Genomic DNA, 21,009 nt, shown 5'->3' with positions numbered 1-21,009 from the left:
GGCATCCAAACACGAACAGCTCCTTATCCTGAACGTCCTCCCAGCTCTCTCCTCATTTTTTTTTTTTTTTTTTAATATGCCTTACAGTAACTCCCTGCGCTTTACAAGCCAAGTTATCTATGTTTTACCGTGTTTTCAATCTGCTTGATCACACTTTGCTATGCTTTTATTATGGCAAGCGTTGTTTAGTTTTGGTTCAGTTTTTAATATGCTTTACTGTACCTCTCTGTGTTTTAATACGCTTGCCTGTGCTTTGCATGCTTTCACTGTGATTTATTACACTTTGCTATGCTTTCACTGTGATTTATTACACTTTTCTATGCTTTCACTGTGCTTTATTACACTTTGCTATGCTTTCACTGTGATTTATTACACTTTTCTATGCCTTCACTGTGATTTATTACACTTTGCTATGCTTTTACGTTGCTTTATTAGAATCTGCTCTTCTTTTTACTATGGGAAACGTTTATAAGGATTATTAGTAAAGAAATACCCCCAAACTGATTCTTTCCAGCATAAAGTTCATTAAGACCAGACTATTGGACTTTATACGGTGCAGAATTAATTTAAGACGTAATAAAAACACCTTCCATACTTGCACGATACTGACCCCTAGTGGCTAGCTAATGGTATTAAACTATTCATATACAATGATTGTGGTTTGAAGAGATTCCTCCAGGACTATAATCAATGAACCTAGTTGCTCTGTGATGTAACATTGGACCAATCAAAACAGGTTTCCTCAGACTGTATTCAAAACAATAGACTTATTAAACACGCAATCACGCAATATAGTCAGAAAATCAAATAAGACAATTATGCAGTCCGTATGACACCAAAACAACATTACTATAAAAACCAACGAGTTTTCTTTTCGCTATCATAACTATGTATTTGTTTGGAGGGAATAATGATCGCATTAAATCAAGTTATAGATTGTAAAATTGCTCCCTTTCTCTAAATGCTTCATTATTTTATATTATTTTCTTTTTCTGATTTTGTGTTTGTGTGTTGATTTCCTTACACCTGCCCAGGGACTGCCAATGAAAATTAGCTCCTAGCTAAATCTGTGTTCAATACATCGTATGGCATGTACATTCTTCCTGTCAAATAAATAAATAAATAAATAGCATTAGGCAACAATTCAGTGAAATATTAGTTAATTCTGCCTTACTGACGTTACAACAAAGCACGCACAGATCACACCAAACCCACGATAAACTAGCTGCGCCTCTAACTAACTACCCTGCCTCCACTGCAAGTTCACAGCACAGAAAAGCTTGAATCTGGGAGATAAACCTGCCGGACTGAAACTATCTAATAAGGATGCAGGTGCTGCTCTGTGAGGTAACACTGGACCAATCAGAACATGCGCACTGACAAGGCACCTGGCCTGAGTGGGACTGGGAGCGCGCGCGTTATAAGAAGCAGCAACCCGGGATTCCCAGCAGAAGAGAAACCCGCAGAACAGCGTCATTCATTACGAGGGAGGCAGGCCGGAGAGAACCGGTAAGATTGCACCTCGTTCTTCTGTAATAGCTGCTCTCCGCACACAGGCTTGCTGAAAAAAAAAACACTATTTAAAAAAAAACAGAATTTAAATATATGTTGACACTTTGATGAAAGTTTAGTAAGATATAGCTTACTTTATCTATGTGGGGGCCCAAAGATTAGTAAAGATGAGTTCAATTCTGATTATTATTAGTCTATTATTAAAAGTCCATTATTATTCTGCAGTAAAGTAGCCATTTGCTATACAACAATGAGGTGGACTTCCTCTCTATTATTATTATTATTATTATTATTATTATTATTATTATTATTATTATTATTATTATTATTATTATTTCTTAGCAGACGTCCTTATCCAGGGCGACTTACAGTTGTTACAAAATATCACATTGCAAAATATCAATTACAGATGAGCAGTTATGAAATAAAGTCTGTGGTAATTAAGAGCAAATTCAAATAAACGAGTATAAAAAACATATTTATTTAGCAGACGCCTTTATCCAAGGCGGTTTACAGAGACTCGGGTGCAGAGTCACTTACAATTACGTCTCACCCGAAAGACGGAGCACAAGGAGGTTAAATGACTTGCTTAGGATCACACAATGAGTCAGGGGCTTAGGTGGGATTTGAATCGGGGACTTCCTGGTTACAAGCCCTTTTCTTTAACCACTGGACTACACAGCCTCCACGCTGTGCTGCGAGAGCGAGTTCGACTAAGAGCAGCTAAACTTACAGTAAAAATATTTGCTTATGAGAGTAAATTCCATTAAGAGTAGTTAGTAAGTACTTTATCCAGCGGGACTTTGATTTTTCTGTGGGGTCTGTTCTGTTTGACTGTAGTCTGACGGGACTCGGGATCACATTTTGAGAGAAGGAAACAAACACTTCTTCTGTAGAAAACAATTTAAAAAATAAAAAAGCTTGTTTTGATACTTTAAAAACAAGTTTTATTTCTAGAGAAGCCAACAAAAGCCCATGGTATTTAGCTACGTTGTAAATATAACCTGCTTTGTAAAAGATAAATAGATAAATAAAAAATGCTTCCTTCATTTATGCATATTTCTAGTGACAGGTACACATAAATATGCAAAACTTTTGGCCTTAGCTGTAGATAAAAAAAAAAGTCTGTTTAACAAGATAAACTGGGGTAATCAACGCAACGCATCTGTTTTCTATGGAACTTGAGACTGAAGCTTGTATCTGCCGCTAGAATCAACAGAGAAAGCATTTTTTATTAACACACTCACAATGACGATAGCAACCTGCAAACCTCTAAAGTAAAGGCAACTTTTTTTTTCTTTTGTTCCTTAAACCTCTGTGGACAAACTGCTCCTTCCTCCAGATTTTTTAATATGTTTTTGTTGCTTCTATGTGCGGATCCTATGCTTTTCAATGGGCCATTAAATCATTTTGGGTTACCATATGATTCCATGTACACTAGGAGAGTTTGGGACAGTTCAGGCTTTTCAACTCACATTGCAATGCATTCTGGTAAGTGTAGTCCTGTCTTGGGTATTTTCACAGCAGGACTACACTTACCAGAATGCACTGGGGTGTGAGTTGAAAAGCTTGAATTGTCCCAAACTGTCCCAGTGTACATGGAGTCATCATATGGTAGCCATGGTATGCTATTAGGCTGTTTTCTCATCTCAGAATCAAATGGCCTCTGAAATTACTTTTGGTTTGCCTATTTTACCTTCTCTCAAATTCATCTGTATCATTTATTTTCTTGTAGTGACCGTCCTTTCAAAAAATGGCCACTTATTCCAGAAGAACTATTGGCCAAGGATGCTTTGGAAAAGTGTACAAAACACAATACAAAGGTGAAACAACAGCAATGAAAAAAATTCCTGAATCGAATATAAAACAGAAGAACATTGATAGAGAAATCCAAATATACCAGTAAGTGCATGCATGTGTATAGTTATTATTATTATTATTTATTTCTTAGCAGACGCCCTTATCCAGGGCGACTTACAATCGTAAGCAAATACATTTCAAGTGTTAATATAGTAATTAAATAAAGTAAACATATATTTTTATTTATTATTTATTTATTTACTTCTTAGCAGACACCCTTATCCAGGGTGACTTACAATTATTACAAGATATCACATTATTATGACATACAATTACGTTATTTTGTTACACATTATTTTTACATACAATTACCCATTTATACAGTTGGGTTTTTACTGGAGCAATCTAGGTAAAGTACCTTCCTCAAGGGTACAGCAGCAGTGTCCCCCACCTGGGATTGAACCCACGACCCTCCGGTCAAGAGTCCAGAGCCCTAACCACTACTCCACACTGCTAGAATAAAGCTGGCCACGGTTTCTATTAGAAGATTACTTCTCTGAGATTACTATTAGATTACTGTAAGAGTACAAGAAGATTACTATAAGGTTACTATTCTATTAGAAGCTCTGTCTTAATTTAAGGTAAGTGTAGTGGGGGGTGGGGGGTGGGATCTGCATTATATTAATGTTTGTAACTATTGCTTTGTTTTTTTTTTTCTAGTGTCTACAGCATTGCAGCGTCTTTAGTTCTTGAAACCTGTAATTGATATCTGATATCTCCAATAGGTAGGGATAAGATAGGGCTTGTTTCAATATGTATAATATCTCATTACAAAAACAACTGCAGTGCGGGGCTCGAGAGACCTTCAATTCAAGTTGCTTCGTTCTAGGTTTCCTTTCAAATGGCAAGTATGCCATTAACATGCATGGCTGTAAATGTAAAATTAGAGCTAACAGAATGATGAAGATCAGCACGTACAAAACAGAGAAAAAGAAATGCCAATTGATATTTGAATGGAAATTATTGTTGGATAGCTAAGCAAAAGAAGTTGTATTATCTTGCTAAAGTATATTAAAATGGCAGGGTGTGGAATAACTTCTTGAGAACTATAGAACACGCTGACCTTGTCTCAATGTTCTTTCTTTTTAAGGAAGCTAAATCACCCGAATATTGTTAAGCTGCTTTTTTACCCTTGGAAAGAAGATGGTACTTGGAATTTCCCTTTGGAGTTTATTGACGGAGAAGATCTGGAGAAGGTCCTCTTCAAACAAAGGGAATCCAGAATCAAGGTACTCTACAGTGGGGTTAACCTGAATGGAAAACATTAATTCATTTCTACTCCTACTGAATCTAAATTGCTGAGCAGAGGCTCTGTACTTGTGTGTATTTTGTGGCTGGCAGCCATCTTGGCTTGGGTTTGGGGCAAACAGCCAGGAGTCAAGATGGCCGTCGTTTTCAGAGCCACATGTAAATAAAGTTTGGTGTAATTCATTAACTGGAATGTTAATTGGAAAAGTGTGGAATGTAGCCAGGAGGTATACGAGTGACGAAGGAATGTTTGTTTGGTCCGTTTTATCTGGGTACTCTGCGTTGCTTAGAAGTTTTTTTTTTCTTCTCCTGGCGAACACTCCCAAGTAAAAGTTGAGAAATGTATTGCCCAGGTAACAGGGTGGAGGCTGGGTGAACTGGCAACCCCACCAAAAGAGCCGGTCACCTCTACAGTCGTGGCTCTAGAGCTTTTAACCTCATCGCATCGACAGGATCCATAACGTCACAAATAGAGATTAGTAGGGGTCACAAATGGAGATTAGATAAAGGGGCATTCAGAACAGAAAATAGGAGGCACTTTTTTACACAGAGAATTGTGAGGGTCTGGAACCAACTCCCCAGTAATGTTGTTGAAGCTGACACCCTGGGATCCTTCAAGAAGCTGCTTGATGAGATTCTGGGATCAATAAGCTACTAACAACCAAACGAGCAAGATGGGCTGAATGGCCTCCTCTCGTTTGTAAACTTTCTTATGTTCTTATGTTCTTACACAACACTGCTTGATGGATGACCCACGATATGTGTTAAAAAATGTCAAAAGAAAATTTTTGTTTTGCTCTGAAAGTTGTTGTTTTGTTCCCACCACAGTTGTCCAGGTCAGCCAAGGTTACCATCATCAACGGAATGTGCCAAGGCTTATCTTTCCTTCACGATAAGAATATTGTGCATCAGGACCTGAAACCAGACAATATCATGGTAAAAACATTGAGGGTTAATGTAGGACAAAGGGACAGCTGCAGTGGCATGAGTCTGCCAACTGTAGAACTGTACCTCAGAGTTGACATTTTCATATTTTCACAATGGTATTATGATGGTTGGAAGCACTGGTAGTCCACCATGGTTCCATATATGTACCAGTCTACTGGTGCTACCATATTGAGATCAGTAAGCAACATATAGTCCATTGCGTTGCTATTGCTGGCAGTGCCTTTGTCCGGTAATGGTTCCGTTAGGAGTTCTTTAGGTTGGCTGAGATGATCAGTGAGATATTTATAATGCTTCTTCTATTTCTACCTTTCAGATTGAGTATGGCACATTCCGCCCTGTTCTAGTTGACTTTGGAGTGGCCAAAATAACATCTTCCACAGGCTTCTCTACTGCAACAAATAACGGGAATAGAGCTTATGCAGCTCCAGAAGTCTGCCAAGGCTCCGATCGAAATAAAAGCACCGACATCTGGGCTATGGGGAAGATCATAGCTGAGCTGCTCCTAGGGAGCACAGTTGAGACGGAGAAATGCGGCTGCAGATATGTTGAAGAAATTCTGAAGGGAATGCCATATGCTAAATCAGTGAGTCAAATGGTCTATACCAATCCATGTCAGCGAGTTGAAATGAGACAGATATTGGGGGACATAGAAATGGCTGGGGAGGCTTTCAAGAGGGATATATTGATGATGCGCTTATTTCCAATCCAATGTTTCAAGGTAGAACAACAGAGGTGACAAAAAAGCTATATGATCCCGTGGAAAAGAGAAGTGTTTATAGAATACCTGATGTTGGGGGAGCAATGGTTCCTTTCAATCCGGCATCCAGCGATCGTGCTTACTTCAGTGGTATGAGTTTGGGCAGGGATCCTTTAATGGAGGTGATGGATAGCTTCAGAAGAGACATGAATCTAGGGAACTTCCCACAGACAGAAGTCATCAAACACGAGACTCAGAAATTATTTCACTATAGTTCCAGAGGGAACTTGGATGTGATCAGAGGTGGTCAGGTTGAAAAGGTTCAGGGACGAGTAATTGGTTTCAAATATTTTGAGAGGAACAACCCACAGCCATGATTTGTAGCTGGCAGGCTGGATTTAAAGCAGGACACAAAGTATATGTATATATATTGTGAGGTATCATCTTCCTTCTTAGTTATTTTAAGGTTACTACAGCCTAGAAACCAAGTCTTCTTTAGCATACAGCGCACTGGAGTCAATGGTAGGGTTAAGTTGGAAATTGTATGAGCTCTTGAAAAAATCCTGAATCAGAGACAAGTCAACGAGCAATTTGGGTTTTCCCGTTCTGGTGAGTTGCTTCACCGTTCTGTTAAATCATGTTGTGTGTGTCTTGAATATTGCTCCTGTACATGTATTCATAATTAATCTATAATCAAATTGATTTTATAACATTTGCTGCATGACATTTTCTGAATGCTACTAAATAAAAATGATACATTATACACAAATCCATGTGGTATTTTGTTATTTATTCATTCATATTTGTATAAATGATAAAGTACATTTCATAAAAATTAGGTTAGATTCTATAAGGTATTGACTCCAAATTGTCCATAGTACATTTTTTGATATATATATATATATATATATATATATATATATATATATATATATATATATATACATATACATATACATATATATATATATATATATATATATATATATATATATATATATATATATATATATATATATATTATTATTAGTTTATTTAGCAGACGCCTTTATCCAAGGCAACTTACAGAGACTAGGATGTGTGAACTATGCATCAACTGCAGAGTCACTTACAATTACGTCTCACCCAAAAGACAGAGCACAAGGGGGTTAAATGACTTGCTCAGAGTCACACAATGAGTCAGTGGCTGAGGTGGGAATTAAACTGGGGACCTCCTGGTTACTAGCCCGTTTCTTTAACCACTGGACCACACAGCCTCCTTAGTTATCTATATCTTAGTTGCTGACCCTTGCAAATGTATAGATAGATAGATAGATAGATAGATAGATTACAGTTACCTTGCAATCTGTCAGTGTTTCGTTTTTATGAGGACTACTATCAATATAACAATGAGCATTGTGGATGGGAACACAAGAATACAAGCATAGAGGAGTATGGGTTGTGGATACTCTTCAGGATCTGAAAAAGGAACAGAATACAGTGTAAGTTCACATGTGATAGAAATATAGACAGAACCCTGCTGACAACTGCAGTAACTGCTGGTGAGCTGTTAACCAGAAACAATTCCTGTGAAATATTGAGCGTGTTAAGTAAGCGAGTCGCTCAGAGCAGCTCAGGGAAAGAACGCACTTAACAGCACGTTCAGTTCTGTTCCCTCTGAGCAGCTCAGAGCGCTGCAGAGCAGGATTCATAACAGATCCGAGTGAGCGGAACAATTCTCACCCTGAGATGCTCCATTACTTAACGCACCCTCAGTGTTTTCTATCTGGATAGCTGCTATACGAAAGCTAGCACGGGTTTAAAGTGTTGACAACAAATCACGTACACTTTGAAGTGACTGTTTCTGTTTCTCTTGAACGTGGATAACCAGTTAAAAACCAGCGAAAATATCAGCTGTGAGATAAAAAAAAAAAAAAAAAAAAAAACCAAACAGGCGCTCAGTTTGAGCCGGGACCGGATGGGAGATACTGTTGAAAATGGCGATAGCTCTTTTTATTTACTTGTGTTTTTCGCCTCTTTTTGGTTTAGAATTTGCTTAATGAATCCAATCAGAACGCTGATGAAACTACGTTGCCGCAATCATCCGTGAGCATGTTGCTATGGAGACGTACCGTTGCTATGACTGGTTGCTATGTATGTGTACCGTTGCAATGTTGTTGCTATGTATATGTACCATTACGATATTGTTGCTATGTACCGTTACAAAGGACTTCTGAGTCCTTAGTAAAATCTGCCACCTGATGGTTTTTAATGAATCACAAGATTTAATAAAATACTTTACATAGAAAATGGAATCTGCCAACACTTACAGAATGGGGGCACATCCAGACTTTTCTTCAGTAGAAAGACCCCAGAGCTATGCTTCAGCAGACACTGGTATTCCTGCAGCGTGCCTTGCTTGACACAGATTTCCCGGGATATGAGGAATGATCCGTTCTCCAGCGGCGTGATCGTCATCGCCTCGCCCATCTCGCTACCTTCTCTCTGAAAAACCAGGCTGAGCCCTGTGAAGTTGCCCACGTTGATCTCACAGTACAGCACAAAGGGATTCTCAGCTGTCAGGTTGAAATGAAGGGGACCTGCAAGTGATTTTCAGGACAGTGTTCATGTTGGCGCAAGTTCACCCAAGTTCAGTCAGGAAACTCTTGCGATAGATTATTTATTAAAACACTACTACGTTACACATATGGGCGCTACATGCCCTTTCGAGGTACCCCATAAATTGCACACAGCAATGTAACTTGTAACCTGATTGATCTAAACCCAGACACTCAGTGTTTACCGTGAACGTAGAGCTGTGTTCCACCTCCGATGGTCCTGTTCGGAGTGTCCCCATTCACATAGGACAGCATGCAGTAATACCTGCAGGAGTCCTGGAGCTGAAGCTCACAGATTTGCATGGATGTGTTCTCCGCTCCCACCAGGGCTACTCGCCCCTGGTACTGAGATTCAGGGGAGGGATGGAGAGGGATATCGTCATCGTCATCCCCAGCCCCGGGAATGAACCAGTACACTATCCTACGCCTGATGTTTTTGCTGATGTAGGAGATGTTGCATTTCAGAGTGACGTTCCCTCCTTCCGCTGCAGTCACCAGCTCCGGCCATTGGGAAACATGAACAGTTTGGGTACCTGCAAGATATAATTGAGAGATTGCTCATCTACCCAATACGACTTTCCCTGGGTTACATGCTTGTATAGATCTAGTGCTGGGGGTGGCCAACCCTAGTCCTGGAGAGCCGCAGGGTCTTCTGGTTTTCGTTCCACCCAAGTTCTCAATTACTTAATTGGTCAACTTTCATATCATTTTTCCAGGTCTTTAGCCATTGATGATTTAAAGAACCTGCAGGATTGGGGCTCTCCAGGACCAGGGTTGGCCACCAATGATCTAGTCTATAATTTATAGGTTATATATTTAAATAGTTAAGCAAGAGGTGTTTAATGATGTCTCAGTCCTAAAATCCTAGGTGATGCAAAACCTTTGGCCAGAAGCAGCTTAGCTCATCATCTGGCTACACATGGGCTGGTCTGTCCCTCTCCGCTATCTTCATTTCTGTAGTCCTAACCCCATTGCTGCACAGGCTAGGCTCCGGTTGGCTCCTGCTCTGTTTAACTTCAATACAAGAGTTTCTATACTGAACACAGAGCTTCCTGCCCACGGTTCAGCCCCATGCTTCCTGTATACAATATGCTCCTGCGGTTTATAAACCCTGGGTTACCTCAAGCTTCATTTTAGCCCCTGCAAGCTCTTGCAATTTTATCAGTCAAAACACAACGGCTTCTGTTTTTTGCTATTATTGTTTTCCAGCTAAAGCTCAATTTCTACACAATTTCTTTATAATCCTTCATGTATGAATGTATGTATGTATGCATGTATAATGTCTCTTCTACCCATCATACCCATTGATTGCTAAATATTTTAATATCCCTGCACAGGGAATTATGCAATATAAGCAAAATATTTTTACAAGCAAGTTGACTCAAGTTCAATGGTATCTCAACAAAGCCTGTGTTGTTTGCATAATAACATGAAAAAAACAAAGTAGTTTCAATAATCCAGGACAGCCCTATATAATTATAATTATTTATTTCTTAGCAGACGCCCTTATCCAGGGCGACTTACAAGATATCACATTATTTTTACATACAATTACCCATTTATACAGTTGGGTTTTTTACTGGAGCAATCTAGGTAAAGTACCTTGCTCAAGGGTACAGCAGCAGTGTCCCCACCGGGGATTGAACCCATGACCCTCCGGTCAAGAGTCCAGAGCCCTAACCACTACTCCACACTGCTGCCCATATAACACACCCAGCCATTCCTGTGGGGTCGCCTCGCTGCAAACTATGTTCCAGATCGTATTGGGCCATCTTAGAATGAGTAGCCTTTTCACAAAACAAACAGAAGCATCAAAGTGTTTCGGTTTTTGTGGGTTACTTTACTTCTGCTGTCAGTTTCACATTCTTACTCATGGAATATCCCACGTGGACCTGAAACTGCAGGTTACTTGTGTGTCCTTTTATTTAGTACAGTTATTCAAAAACATTAACAGAATTCTACCGGGGTGGAACAGAAGATTGTTTTTCTTGCAATTGAGGCTCGAACAACGAGCATTTCAAATCCATGTATTAAATATGTTTTTTTTGCTATATATAATACATTTTTGTTAACCAGCAGTGTGCACATGTATTAGAACACCTCAAGATGTGTCATGTATATCCTTGACATACCTGCCTGCATGAAAACCTCTGGGTGTGAGAATTTCAATTTCCAGTCAGTATTCGGTGATAGAGAAACAACAGCCACTCGTGTGTGAAAATGTTAGACCACTTTGTGCTTTGATTGGGCATCTAAAACAACTTCTAAAAAGTCTCCTGCCTTTTACCATGTGTGGCTCTGTGTTCTTTTTCTCTTCCTATTTTAAATTCATTGCATAGTGTTACTTAGATTCTAAATGAATCCAATGACCAACATTTCGTCTAGAAGTTTGATTGCATACATTGAAAAAGCCTTGGCTGTCATTGAATTATTAAGTTTCTTTGCCAATTTCTAAACGTATAGCATTTAACTTTCACACAGCACCAGCATTCTTTCTCATTATCTATCCAATCACGAACCAAAGTCAAAGCTTCCATGCAGCCATGTGACCATTTGATGTAATTTGTTGATGGAGTCATACTTGTTATAAATGAGGTTTAAATTACCGCAAATCATGCACAGCCCGCCACCGCTCCCCACAAAAAACAACTGTCATAAACTAACAATACTTACCTTGCATCAGACTCAAAAGCACCAGAGCCAGCAGACTCATTTTAATGTCAAGCTTGACAGCACTGCAAGAACAGAGAAGATATTACATCATAGCAAGCACTTTCAGAGTTTGTAAGCAAAATTCGCTAGAAACTGAACCGTTATTTATGCAATTTACTGTAAAACCTGACCACAGCACAACCAGAGAAATATACTTATTTCACAGGAAAAGAACATGTATTAGTCATCTTGTCTCTTTTGCATCTCAAATAAATTATTTTAAAGATACTGCACAGTAATGTGTTCCTTTTTTTTCTTTCCGTACACAAAGTAATCAAGTTAGTCCCTTCAAAGGAATATGAGACATTTTCAAAACTAGATGAGGTCATTCTACCCATCCATGCTCACCAGGTTCCTAGTTAGCTGATTCATCTCAAAACTTTGTCAATTTGGGTCCTAAGGTGATTCAGCCTCAACAACATGATTAGGTAGCCCAGTCCCTCCCCTCACCGCTCTCTGTGTGAAGTGTCTCCTTCCCTCTGTCCTAAAGTCTATCTCCACTTAATTTCTAGCTGTGTCCTCTGGTCCTGGTTTCTGTACTGCACTTATGGTGTAACTTTGTCAATTCCAGCAGTGGTCTGAGGATAAGCATTTGAGACTCATGTCAGATTAAAATGAGAAGGAAAAAGAGATTCTCAAGAAGTGAAAGTGGTGGTACATTTCAATCTGGCTTCGTTACACTGCATTTTACAACAGTGCTTTTTTCAGATTCATGCAAACATGCAAGTGTGACACACAGATGGATGGATGAACAGACAGACATACAGACACCCCTCTATATGCACAGAATCCGACAGTCTCTGTAACTTATGCTAAACCACGTTACAAACCAAGTTTCATGACAACTACACAAGCAGTTCCTTAGATATATACAAACATGCGACATACAGATGGCTATACGTAGGAACAGACAGACACACTTTTATATCTCCAGAAATTGATACTCTCAATACCTTATGTCGAATAGTGCTTATACCAAGTGACTGGATAAGTGGTTCTCCAGAAAGATATTGGAGGCCGGTCAACTCATTTCTAAATAGCAATTCTACATGAACGTTGGGGGTCTCTTGTGTAATGCTTGTTTGCTGATTGGCAGACCGGGTTTCATATTGAAACAAGATGAGATTCCGAACAGCTTTCAAAGAGACGATGGAAACTTGTCAGCCGATGGCATGCAGTTTAAAAACTTGGCTGTTTTTCTACAGTTAAAAAACACGTCACACCTTCCCTCACTTGTGGTGGAAAATTCGTCTCAATTTGAGGGTTATAAGAAGTTGACCTTTAATGGAGAATTGTTTTATTCTAATGAACTGATGTTGCATTTTTTAATAGCGCGGCACAAAAAGCCTATTCAATGGATTTAAATTGAGGAGGATGTAAATATGTACTGTAATTTAAATTATTTATTTAAAAAAACTATAATTACCATTTCAAACCAGTATGTTAATAAAGAGTCATCTGGTAGGATATCACAGTTCTAGTAATTCATGTATTTTTTTACTTCTTTACATCTGATCAGTTCAAATATCCCTATGACCTGTAGGCTTCTCTCAAACAGGTCTACCCCCTAAGTACAGCAGGTACTCTAGATTGTAACAATTAACCTGACCCCCTGTATAGGATTTACCACATTTTCAAAGTGAAAAACTGGGACATTTTATTAATTGCTTCTAATTACTGTGTATTTACATAGTAGTAAATACATGTGTACTTACACATTATTACAATGTTATAACGTATAGTTACAATGTACTTCATGTGTAATTCTTTATCCATGCTATAACCCTAACTCTAACCCTTTTCTAATACAATTGTGTACCTTCTTATATTTTGCAAATATATTTACGCATTAGGTACATTGTAGCTATGCATAATAACATTGTAATTATATATGTGTAAGCACACATGCACTTAGTAAGTAACTGCTATGCAAATACACAGTAATTAGAGACACAATGGGAAGTGTTACCTTATTTTTATATATTTCAATGGCCATCGAGTAGCTGTCAATTCAGAGCTCCCCACTGCATGTTTTAATGAAGAAAACAATTGACAAATCTATCATCATAAATAAATTAGCGGTTTATTAAGCGTGATACAAACAGGAAACAGAAAATGGGTAAGGCAAAAATAATCATTTTGTGAATAAAGACATAAACATCACTTCCTTCTGCGTTTACATCTCCCCCCCTCACTGACTAGTTTTAAGTTAACTTTCTAGTTAATTGCAACACCTAAATGCGAATGAAGCTTGTTTAGCAGAATACAAATCTATTTTCACTTTGCCTTATTCTGAAGCCAATTCATTGAAAATAATTATTTCTTACCTATAACCGTCACTTGTTAAGTATTTTGGCTTTCCATTCCTTGTGGCTGATAATTTAAATAGGACTCATATATTTTAAACTGCTACTGGTAACTGTTTCTCAAATAAATTCTCATGCTTTGTTTTGTTAATCCTGCCTCAGGAATCTACTCATCCAACAAGCTAAAAGGTTGCCCATGTTTTTAGATTACAAGTGATTAAAAATAAACGCTGTTATTGTTTAGTTTTTAGAAACAGACTTACCACATCCTGTTTTTAAACGGCCACATGTTGTTACATACAGTTCTTAACTAGGTCTATCGTCAGTAAGCAAGACTTCAGATCATTTGTTTCGCTTCTTTAGCAATCAAAATTAATGCCATCTTCACAAAGTTCAATCACCGCAAAAACGATGATCTAAAAAAAAAAATCTAGAGTAATATTCTTGAAACAGTATTTATTTAATAAAATATGCCCTTGCTAACCAAGGTTTTGAAATAAATGTTTTTACGTTACCGCTAATAATATTATTACTGGTGCGCCTTTTCTTTAGTTGAAGTCCGTTAGTTTTTTTGCTGGTATCTCTTTCATGGAATGGAGAGTCACAGCAGTCGATGCTTCGTGTCAAGGGAAATGTGGAGGAGGGCCTACGTACCTTATTCAGCTAAAGTTATTGTCTGTATCATAACCAGGTGGGTGTATGGAGTCTGTTTGCCAGTTCGTCTGCCAGTCCGTATTTGGTCAACACTTGTGAAATTGTGATGAAACTTCAAAAGGACGTTCTTTAGCTTAAATTATTGAGTGTATCACAATCCAGGGGTGTTTCTCTGTCCAGCTTCAGGACTCACCTGTTTTGAATGCACTCAATGCTCTTCTGCTATGTACTGTATTCCCATGACCTCAACACCATGTTACTGGCTGATGCACTATCCTTGCACTATTGCACTACCGTTATGCCTATGTAGATATAGATTGTTCAATTACAAGTTTAAATGTGCTAAACCAAGAAATCTCAAGGACATTGTTAAGCAGTGTGGAGTAGTGGTTAGGGCTCTGGACTCTTGACCGGAGGGTCCTGGGTTCAACCCCAGGTGGGGGGACACTGCTGCTGTACCCTTGAGCAAGGTACTTTACCTAGATTGCTCCAGTAAAAACCCAACTGTATAAATGGGTAATTGTATGTAAAAATAATGTGATATCTTGTAACAATTGTAAGTCGCCCTGGATAAGGGCGTCTGCCAAGAAATAAATAATAATAATAATTAAGCACAGGATCCTGAGACAGAAGCAAAGCCCAGAACACAGAAGAATTAGGGGGGGGGGTTGACGTTTTTAAAGTCTTATAGGGAGTTGACAACCCACAGCAATACTTTAAAGCGCAGTGCAGAAGCCAGGACCAGAGGACACAATTGGAAATGAAGTGGAGATAGACTCAGGACAGAGGGAAGGAGACACTTCTTCACACAGAGAGTGGTGAGGGTGTGGAATGGGCTACCTAGCCATGCTGTTGAGGCTGAATCAATGAGATCCTTTAAGACCCAACTTCACAGAATTCTGAGATCAATCATCTACTAGGAACCGGATAAGCTTAGCTGGACAAAATGGCCTCCTTTAGTACATATAGTTTGTCAATATACGGCGTTATACGCTAACATACAATATCCTTTATGTATTGAAAATATTCCAGAACACGAGGTTGACAAACACGTTACATTGCGTTTAAAAGACTGCAATTCCCAGGCTGCTTTGCGTGTTCATACATCTGACGTTATTTCCGGGCCGGTGTGAGTGTGCGCTGGTAAAGACAGAAGAAAATAAAATGGAGGAGATTGGGATAGTTGTGGAGAAATGTCAGGTAAGAATTGATATGTGACGTTTTTATTTAAAAATGTGAGTATTAAGCTGGGTATTTACCGTGGCAAATTGGGACGGAGACAACGTGAAAACGGTATTTAAATAGGTACACAGATAATAACAGATCCGCGTTGTCATAGTGAAAAACATGCAGATTCATTCCATGTTAATACTAGGCCTAAAGATTATCAAACGTGTTTACAATAGGGGGGAAATGTTTAGGTTTTAATTTATATTTAGTTTTCATTTCGTAACGTTCAACAGAAATTAGTTTATACATGCATATTGTAGGAGGCCTTTATACTGTGTTGACTAGTACTGAAGTTGATCAAGTCTTTGTGTTTTTTTTTCTCGTTATTGTACTGGGAATAATAATTGAGTAGGTGTTATTGTGAAGTTCAGTTGATTTTTAAATGTTACCGGTAATCCGTTACGTAGGTTAGTCTTTGTTTTTTTTTTTTATTAAAAAAAAATAATACTTTGTGTAAAAATAAACAAAATTCTACCTTAAGTTTCAAGCATTAATTTACCATTTCAGTTACGAGACATGTTGACACGCTACTCTCCCAAATGAAAGTTCATAAAAGTGAGCTCTGACTGTGAGTGTAATGTTGTGTTTGCAGGAAGAGATCGCTGTCCCGGCCTCTTCCCGGCCTCAGACCGCCTTCTCGTTTCTAGCACCGGAGCCAGAGGACCTAGAAGATCTTTACAGCCGCTACAAGGTGAGACTATATAACAGTATATTGAGGTAGACTGTGGAGTTCAGACAGTGAGTTTGTTTATCTCTTATATGGCAGAAATGACACAAGTTTGAGTACAGCAATGGCCAAAAGGTTTGCATCACCCTATAGAATTAAAACAATTTGGCTTCATAAAGTCAAATGAAACCTGCTGAATAATGTTACGTTAACAATATTGAATTACATACCGCTTTGTAGTTTTCCATATCCTTCACGAAAAAAAAAAACTGACAATGTGAAAGTTTGGAATCTAACATGAAATACTGTACTTGCTCCTATTCTGTCTCAATCCTAAAATTCTAGGTGATGCCATAGCTGTAGATCACAGAGTGTCGAGGTAGGCTGTGGGCTGTCCACAGTGTCCGTGTCAGCGGCGCCTGTGTTGGTTGATCTCTCGTAGGTTGAGCTCTCAAAGGCGGTCTGCTTCTGATGTGCAATCTATCGCGGTAGACTCGGTTCAGACAGTGTCCGTGTCAGCTGTGTTGGTTGATCTCTTGTAGAAGCTGCAGCAGGAGCTGGAGTTCCTGGAGGTCCAAGAGGAGTACATCAAGGATGAGCAGAAGAACCTGAAGAAGGAGTTCCTGCACGCTCAGGAGGAGGTCAAGAGGATCCAGAGCATCCCGCTGGTCATCGGGCAGTTCCTGGAGGCTGTGGACCAGAACACTGCCATCGTGGGCTCCACCACAGGTAACCGCTGGAATCCTGTAGGGATGCCACGACGAATCCATTATTTTTATACCGCGGGCCTCGATTTTAAACATCAATTGATTGATTGATTGTTTTGTACCCTATAACAGTTGTATTTGAAGGCTTACGGGATTACTGGTGATGTTTACAATTGATTCAACTCCGTAGTAACGCTGCTACTCAAACAGAATTCACTTTATATAACGGAGTAGCGGCTTTCTGAATTAAAATATTGGCATTCTGGAACTGTGTAATCTTACACACAAATGTGACCGTGTACAGTACGCACTTGTGTGTTAGCAATTCATAAAGAACTTCACTTTACTGGACGATGTTTTACAATGTATTTTCTGAATAGGTTTAAAATATCTTGACGTTTCATTAAACATTCAAGAACCGAAACTGAATATAACCCTCAATTTCATATCCCCCCCCCCCAATCGTTTCAACCAGAGAGCAGATCCTTTTTTAAACTCCAAAGATTCCAGTTCGAGTCTCTTAACTGCTTGCCTGTTGTCTTTCTACTTTCAGGATCGAACTACTATGTGCGAATCCTGAGTACGATAGACAGGGAGCTGCTCAAACCCAACGCCTCCGTCGCGCTGCACAAGCACAGCAATGCCCTGGTAGATGTGTTGCCACCAGAGGCAGACAGCAGTATCATGATGCTCACATCAGGTATAGTGACGTCACAAAACCCACCTTCAACGTCCGGATGTATGTTAATCCAGCGCACAGAAGTTTCTCGGAGTGTGAATCAGAACACTTGGCGTGCAATCTTATGTGTTTCTGAGGTGATAAAAACCCTAGTAAGATACAATTGTTGTTAATGAAATAAGGTAGAACATGCATCCATACCCACAATAAAGGGTGCATGTTGCAATTTACGTTTTCTGTATCTGATTAGGGTGGAGGCATGTACTTTTATCAAGATCCAGACAGGAATTATTGGCGCAGGAACGTTTGTGATATTTCTGTTTTAGTTTTGTTCGGGGTTCAGTTTGATATGTGTGTTTTTTTTTGGTTTTGTTTTTTGTTTTCTTGCTTCAGATCAGAAGCCAGACGTGTTGTACTCTGACATCGGAGGAATGGACATCCAGAAACAGGAAGTGAGGGAGGCCGTAGAGCTTCCTTTAACGCACTTTGAACTCTATAAACAGGTACCAGCTCACACCTGAAATACAACCTTAAATGAAGTCACTAAACTGTATGTGTGTGTGTATATATATATATATATATATATATATATATAGTCAACTCTCGATTAACCGGGGTAATGGGGGGGAAGGAGGTCACGGATAAACCAAAATCACGGTTAAAACAAAACTAGTCAAAACGTGGTACAAAATTGATTTAATGTAAACTTATTTAGTTAAAATTACATCCAATATTTTGGAATACCTTTCTACAGACATCATCCAAAAGTGTAACAACAATACAAGTACAATAGTTTAGGAGCACAAAACATCACATAAATTGTTTGACGAAAAAAGGCCAAAAGGTTACACTACTGTATTTTAAAATAGTCTGTTAATGTTGTCTGTTTCTTAGCTGAGCTCTCCTTTTTTCGAATATTAGAACGAAGCCTAAGCAACATCAGTTTGTCACTGAGCAAACTGTCCTCTTCACTTTCTGAATAGTCCAGCAGACAGTCTAGGTGATTCAGCGCAGCACCATGCGTGATCTTGTTTTTGCTAGCTAGCCCCTCCCCCTCGCTATCGCTGTCTTTCTCCTCCTCTCTGCCAAGCGACCTCACGCCTTCTGATGTTTTCGCTGATTTGTAGTACATAATTTAAATTTTTTCACAAATACGCAATCTGCTATTATTTTTTTCCACGGTTAATCCGCAAACTGGTTAATCCACCCCCGGATAATCGAGAGTTGATGGCATATGTTAATTCAATTTGCCTCTTGGCCATTAAAAGTTAAGACATACAAGTCGATCTTAATGCACTGAAAACTCCACAAGGGGGCAGTGTGATCTAATGATTATGAGCAAAAGTTCTGAGCCATCATCTTCAACTCACTCCTGCAAGGATATCCTCTCTGCATTAGGATATCCTCTCTGCATTGTTTCCCGGCTGTAAATAGGCAGCCTAATAATGCCTGCCGCCTTTTTTCTTATCAGATCGGAATCGATCCCCCCAGAGGAGTGTTGATGTACGGACCTCCTGGCTGTGGGAAAACTATGCTGGCGAAGGCAGTAGCACATCACACCACAGGTAAATCTGGCTGGGCAGGGAAATGCGTTTTGGTTTATCTGGATTTTTGCAGGCATGCTTTAGAGAAGTCCTTTGTTCTAAACTTTTACTCCGCTTTCACTTATGCCCTCTTGTTCTTCTCTGTGCTAAATTTGAAGTAATGTCTTGGGTTAACTTTATCTATACCATTTATGATTTGGTGGTAAAAATGGATTAAATAGCGGTATAAAACACTCAATCCTAAAATGTAATCAAGATAAAAATTCAGTGAATCAAGTTGACAGACCAGCTAATGCATTCATCACTGGAATTAGATACCTTATCCGTACCTTGGACATTTTTCATAATAATAACATTACTGGCAATCAAAGTGTCACCTTACTTTTCAGCTGCACCCTGGTTTGAAAGGTGCAAGGTTTGGAAGATGGGAAACTAGTTCTTAACCATTGCGGTGTGTTTGTGCGTGCGTGTGCGTGTGTCTCCTCACAGCTGCGTTTATCAGAGTTGTCGGCTCGGAGTTTGTCCAGAAGTACTTGGGGGAGGGACCCCGGATGGTGCGAGACGTCTTCCGATTGGCCAAGGAGAACGCCCCTGCCATCATCTTCATCGATGAGATCGACGCCATTGCCACCAAGAGATTTGACGCACAGACAGGAGGTACGCAGCTGGGGCGAGCTGCCTGTGTTTTTTATTGTAACGTATTCATATTCTGTTGTATGTGACGGAACAAATATTAAATATATTTCAACCATTACTGGAAATATATTCGTTAAGTGGCAGAAATTACCAAATTCATAAATAAATTCTGAAATACATTCTACTGTACAGAAGAGTGCTGCTTTCCTTTTTTTAATAAGTCATTAAACTGTTTGTAAAGAACTCTTTTACACTGAGTGTTCTGTGGTCTCTTTGCAGCTGACAGAGAGGTCCAGAGGATCTTGCTGGAGTTGCTGAACCAGATGGACGGTTTCGACCAGAACGTTAATGTCAAGGTGAGTGCAAGAGAAGGGCAGCCTGCTTCTCGATGCTTCTCAATCAGTTTGTTGATGCACAGTTCACCCCCCAGTCTCTGTAACTCGCTTTGGATATAAAAGCATCGTGCTAAATGACTAATTAATAATACAGTGTGCAGCAATGGCTTTGTGTGTGTGCTGCAGGTGATCATGGCCACTAACAGAGCAGACACGCTGGATCCCGCTCTGCTCAGGCCCGGCCGACTCGACAGGAAGATCGAGTTCCCACTTCCTGACCGCCGGCAGAAACGTCTCGTCTTTAGCACCATCACCAGCAAGATGAACCTGTCCGAGGAGGTCGACCTTGAGGACTGTATCCTTTCACAAGCCCACAGCTTGTGGATTTGCTGAAGTTACACTACAGTGCAGATCGGAATTATGCAGAATCAAATACCACGCTCCTCGCAATGCATAACATGGCCCTGGTGGGCTAAATTTGTATAAGGTTTAATATGAGAAATTGGTCAGTTATAGTTTTGTTGAAAGACTAAGCTTACATGATATAGGTGGGAGGATGCATCCGTTCCCATTCATTCATCAAGAGTAAGGATTCTGATTTTAGGCTTAAACCCGATTTTTAAAGCATGATACCCCTCGGTCTTTGCATTTATCAATTACCCGATTTCACTCAATTT

At 39.4% G+C, this 21,009-nt stretch overlaps 3 protein-coding genes across 7 annotated transcripts; 2 read left to right on the top strand and 1 right to left on the bottom strand.

The window, feature by feature from the left end:
- The first annotated feature begins 1,263 nt into the window (after nt 1–1,263).
- On the top strand, nt 1,264–7,050 carry LOC117433811 (glycogen synthase kinase-3-like). Of its 2 annotated transcripts, XR_009311009.1 has the most exons (6): nt 1,264–1,509; nt 3,248–3,414; nt 4,033–4,097; nt 4,463–4,601; nt 5,449–5,556; nt 5,882–7,050. XR_009311009.1 is itself a non-coding variant. In XM_059009381.1 (5 exons), exons 2-5 carry the CDS (start codon nt 3,266–3,268, stop codon nt 6,302–6,304), a joined length of 819 nt encoding a protein of 272 aa, XP_058865364.1. In that variant the 5' UTR covers nt 1,352–1,509; nt 3,248–3,265; the 3' UTR covers nt 6,305–7,049. The 2 variants fall into 2 exon arrangements, 1 of the variants encoding a protein (XP_058865364.1); XM_059009381.1 differs by lacking the exon at nt 4,033–4,097 and having other exon boundaries at nt 1,352–1,509; nt 5,882–7,049.
- Nucleotides 7,051–7,300: 250 nt separating this feature from the next.
- On the bottom strand, nt 7,301–14,503 carry LOC131696786 (uncharacterized). Of its 4 annotated transcripts, none has more exons than XM_059009397.1 (6): nt 14,396–14,466; nt 12,025–12,152; nt 11,536–11,597; nt 9,048–9,395; nt 8,575–8,844; nt 7,301–7,723 (listed from the first exon to the last, which is right to left on the bottom strand). In XM_059009397.1, exons 3-6 carry the CDS (start codon nt 11,573–11,575, stop codon nt 7,614–7,616), a joined length of 768 nt encoding a protein of 255 aa, XP_058865380.1. In that variant the 5' UTR covers nt 11,576–11,597; nt 12,025–12,152; nt 14,396–14,466; the 3' UTR covers nt 7,301–7,613. The 4 variants fall into 4 exon arrangements, with proteins under 4 accessions (XP_058865380.1, XP_058865379.1, XP_058865381.1 ...); XM_059009396.1 differs by lacking the exon at nt 14,396–14,466 and adding an exon at nt 13,902–14,041; XM_059009398.1 differs by lacking the exon at nt 12,025–12,152 and having other exon boundaries at nt 14,396–14,503.
- Nucleotides 14,504–15,615: 1,112 nt separating this feature from the next.
- Nucleotides 15,616–20,687, top strand: LOC131707111 (26S proteasome regulatory subunit 6B; the record flags this gene model as incomplete). Its single annotated transcript, XM_059009286.1, is given in 9 exon segments — nt 15,616–15,734; nt 16,357–16,455; nt 16,974–17,160; nt 17,692–17,838; nt 18,211–18,320; nt 19,289–19,382; nt 19,851–20,018; nt 20,277–20,353; nt 20,519–20,687. Coding segments are annotated over 9 exon segments (1,087 nt in total), but the record flags the coding sequence as incomplete, so codon positions are not given.
- Nucleotides 20,688–21,009: the final 322 nt, after the last annotated feature.

Source organism: Acipenser ruthenus, chromosome 38 (assembly GCF_902713425.1).
Source record: "Acipenser ruthenus chromosome 38, fAciRut3.2 maternal haplotype, whole genome shotgun sequence".
Classification (NCBI taxonomy): Eukaryota; Metazoa; Chordata; class Actinopteri; order Acipenseriformes; family Acipenseridae; genus Acipenser; species Acipenser ruthenus.
Note: the sequence above shows the minus strand (reverse complement) of the source record. Positions and strands in the feature narration are given on the sequence as shown.

Coding starts and splice junctions, on each gene's coding strand:
- LOC117433811 (XM_059009381.1), top strand. CDS start 3,266: ATGGCCACTTATTCCAGAAGAACTATTGGCCAAGGATGCTTTGGAAAA. Junction 3,415..4,462: donor AGAGAAATCCAAATATACCA/GTAAGTGCATGC, acceptor TTTCTTTTTAAG/GAAGCTAAATCACCCGAATA. Junction 5,557..5,881: donor TGAAACCAGACAATATCATG/GTAAAAACATTG, acceptor TCTACCTTTCAG/ATTGAGTATGGCACATTCCG.
- LOC131696786 (XM_059009398.1), bottom strand. CDS start 11,575: ATGAGTCTGCTGGCTCTGGTGCTTTTGAGTCTGATGCAAG. Junction 8,845..9,047: donor AACACAGCTCTACGTTCACG/GTAAACACTGAG, acceptor AATCACTTGCAG/GTCCCCTTCATTTCAACCTG. Junction 7,724..8,574: donor TCTGGATGTGCCCCCATTCT/GTAAGTGTTGGC, acceptor TTCCTTTTTCAG/ATCCTGAAGAGTATCCACAA.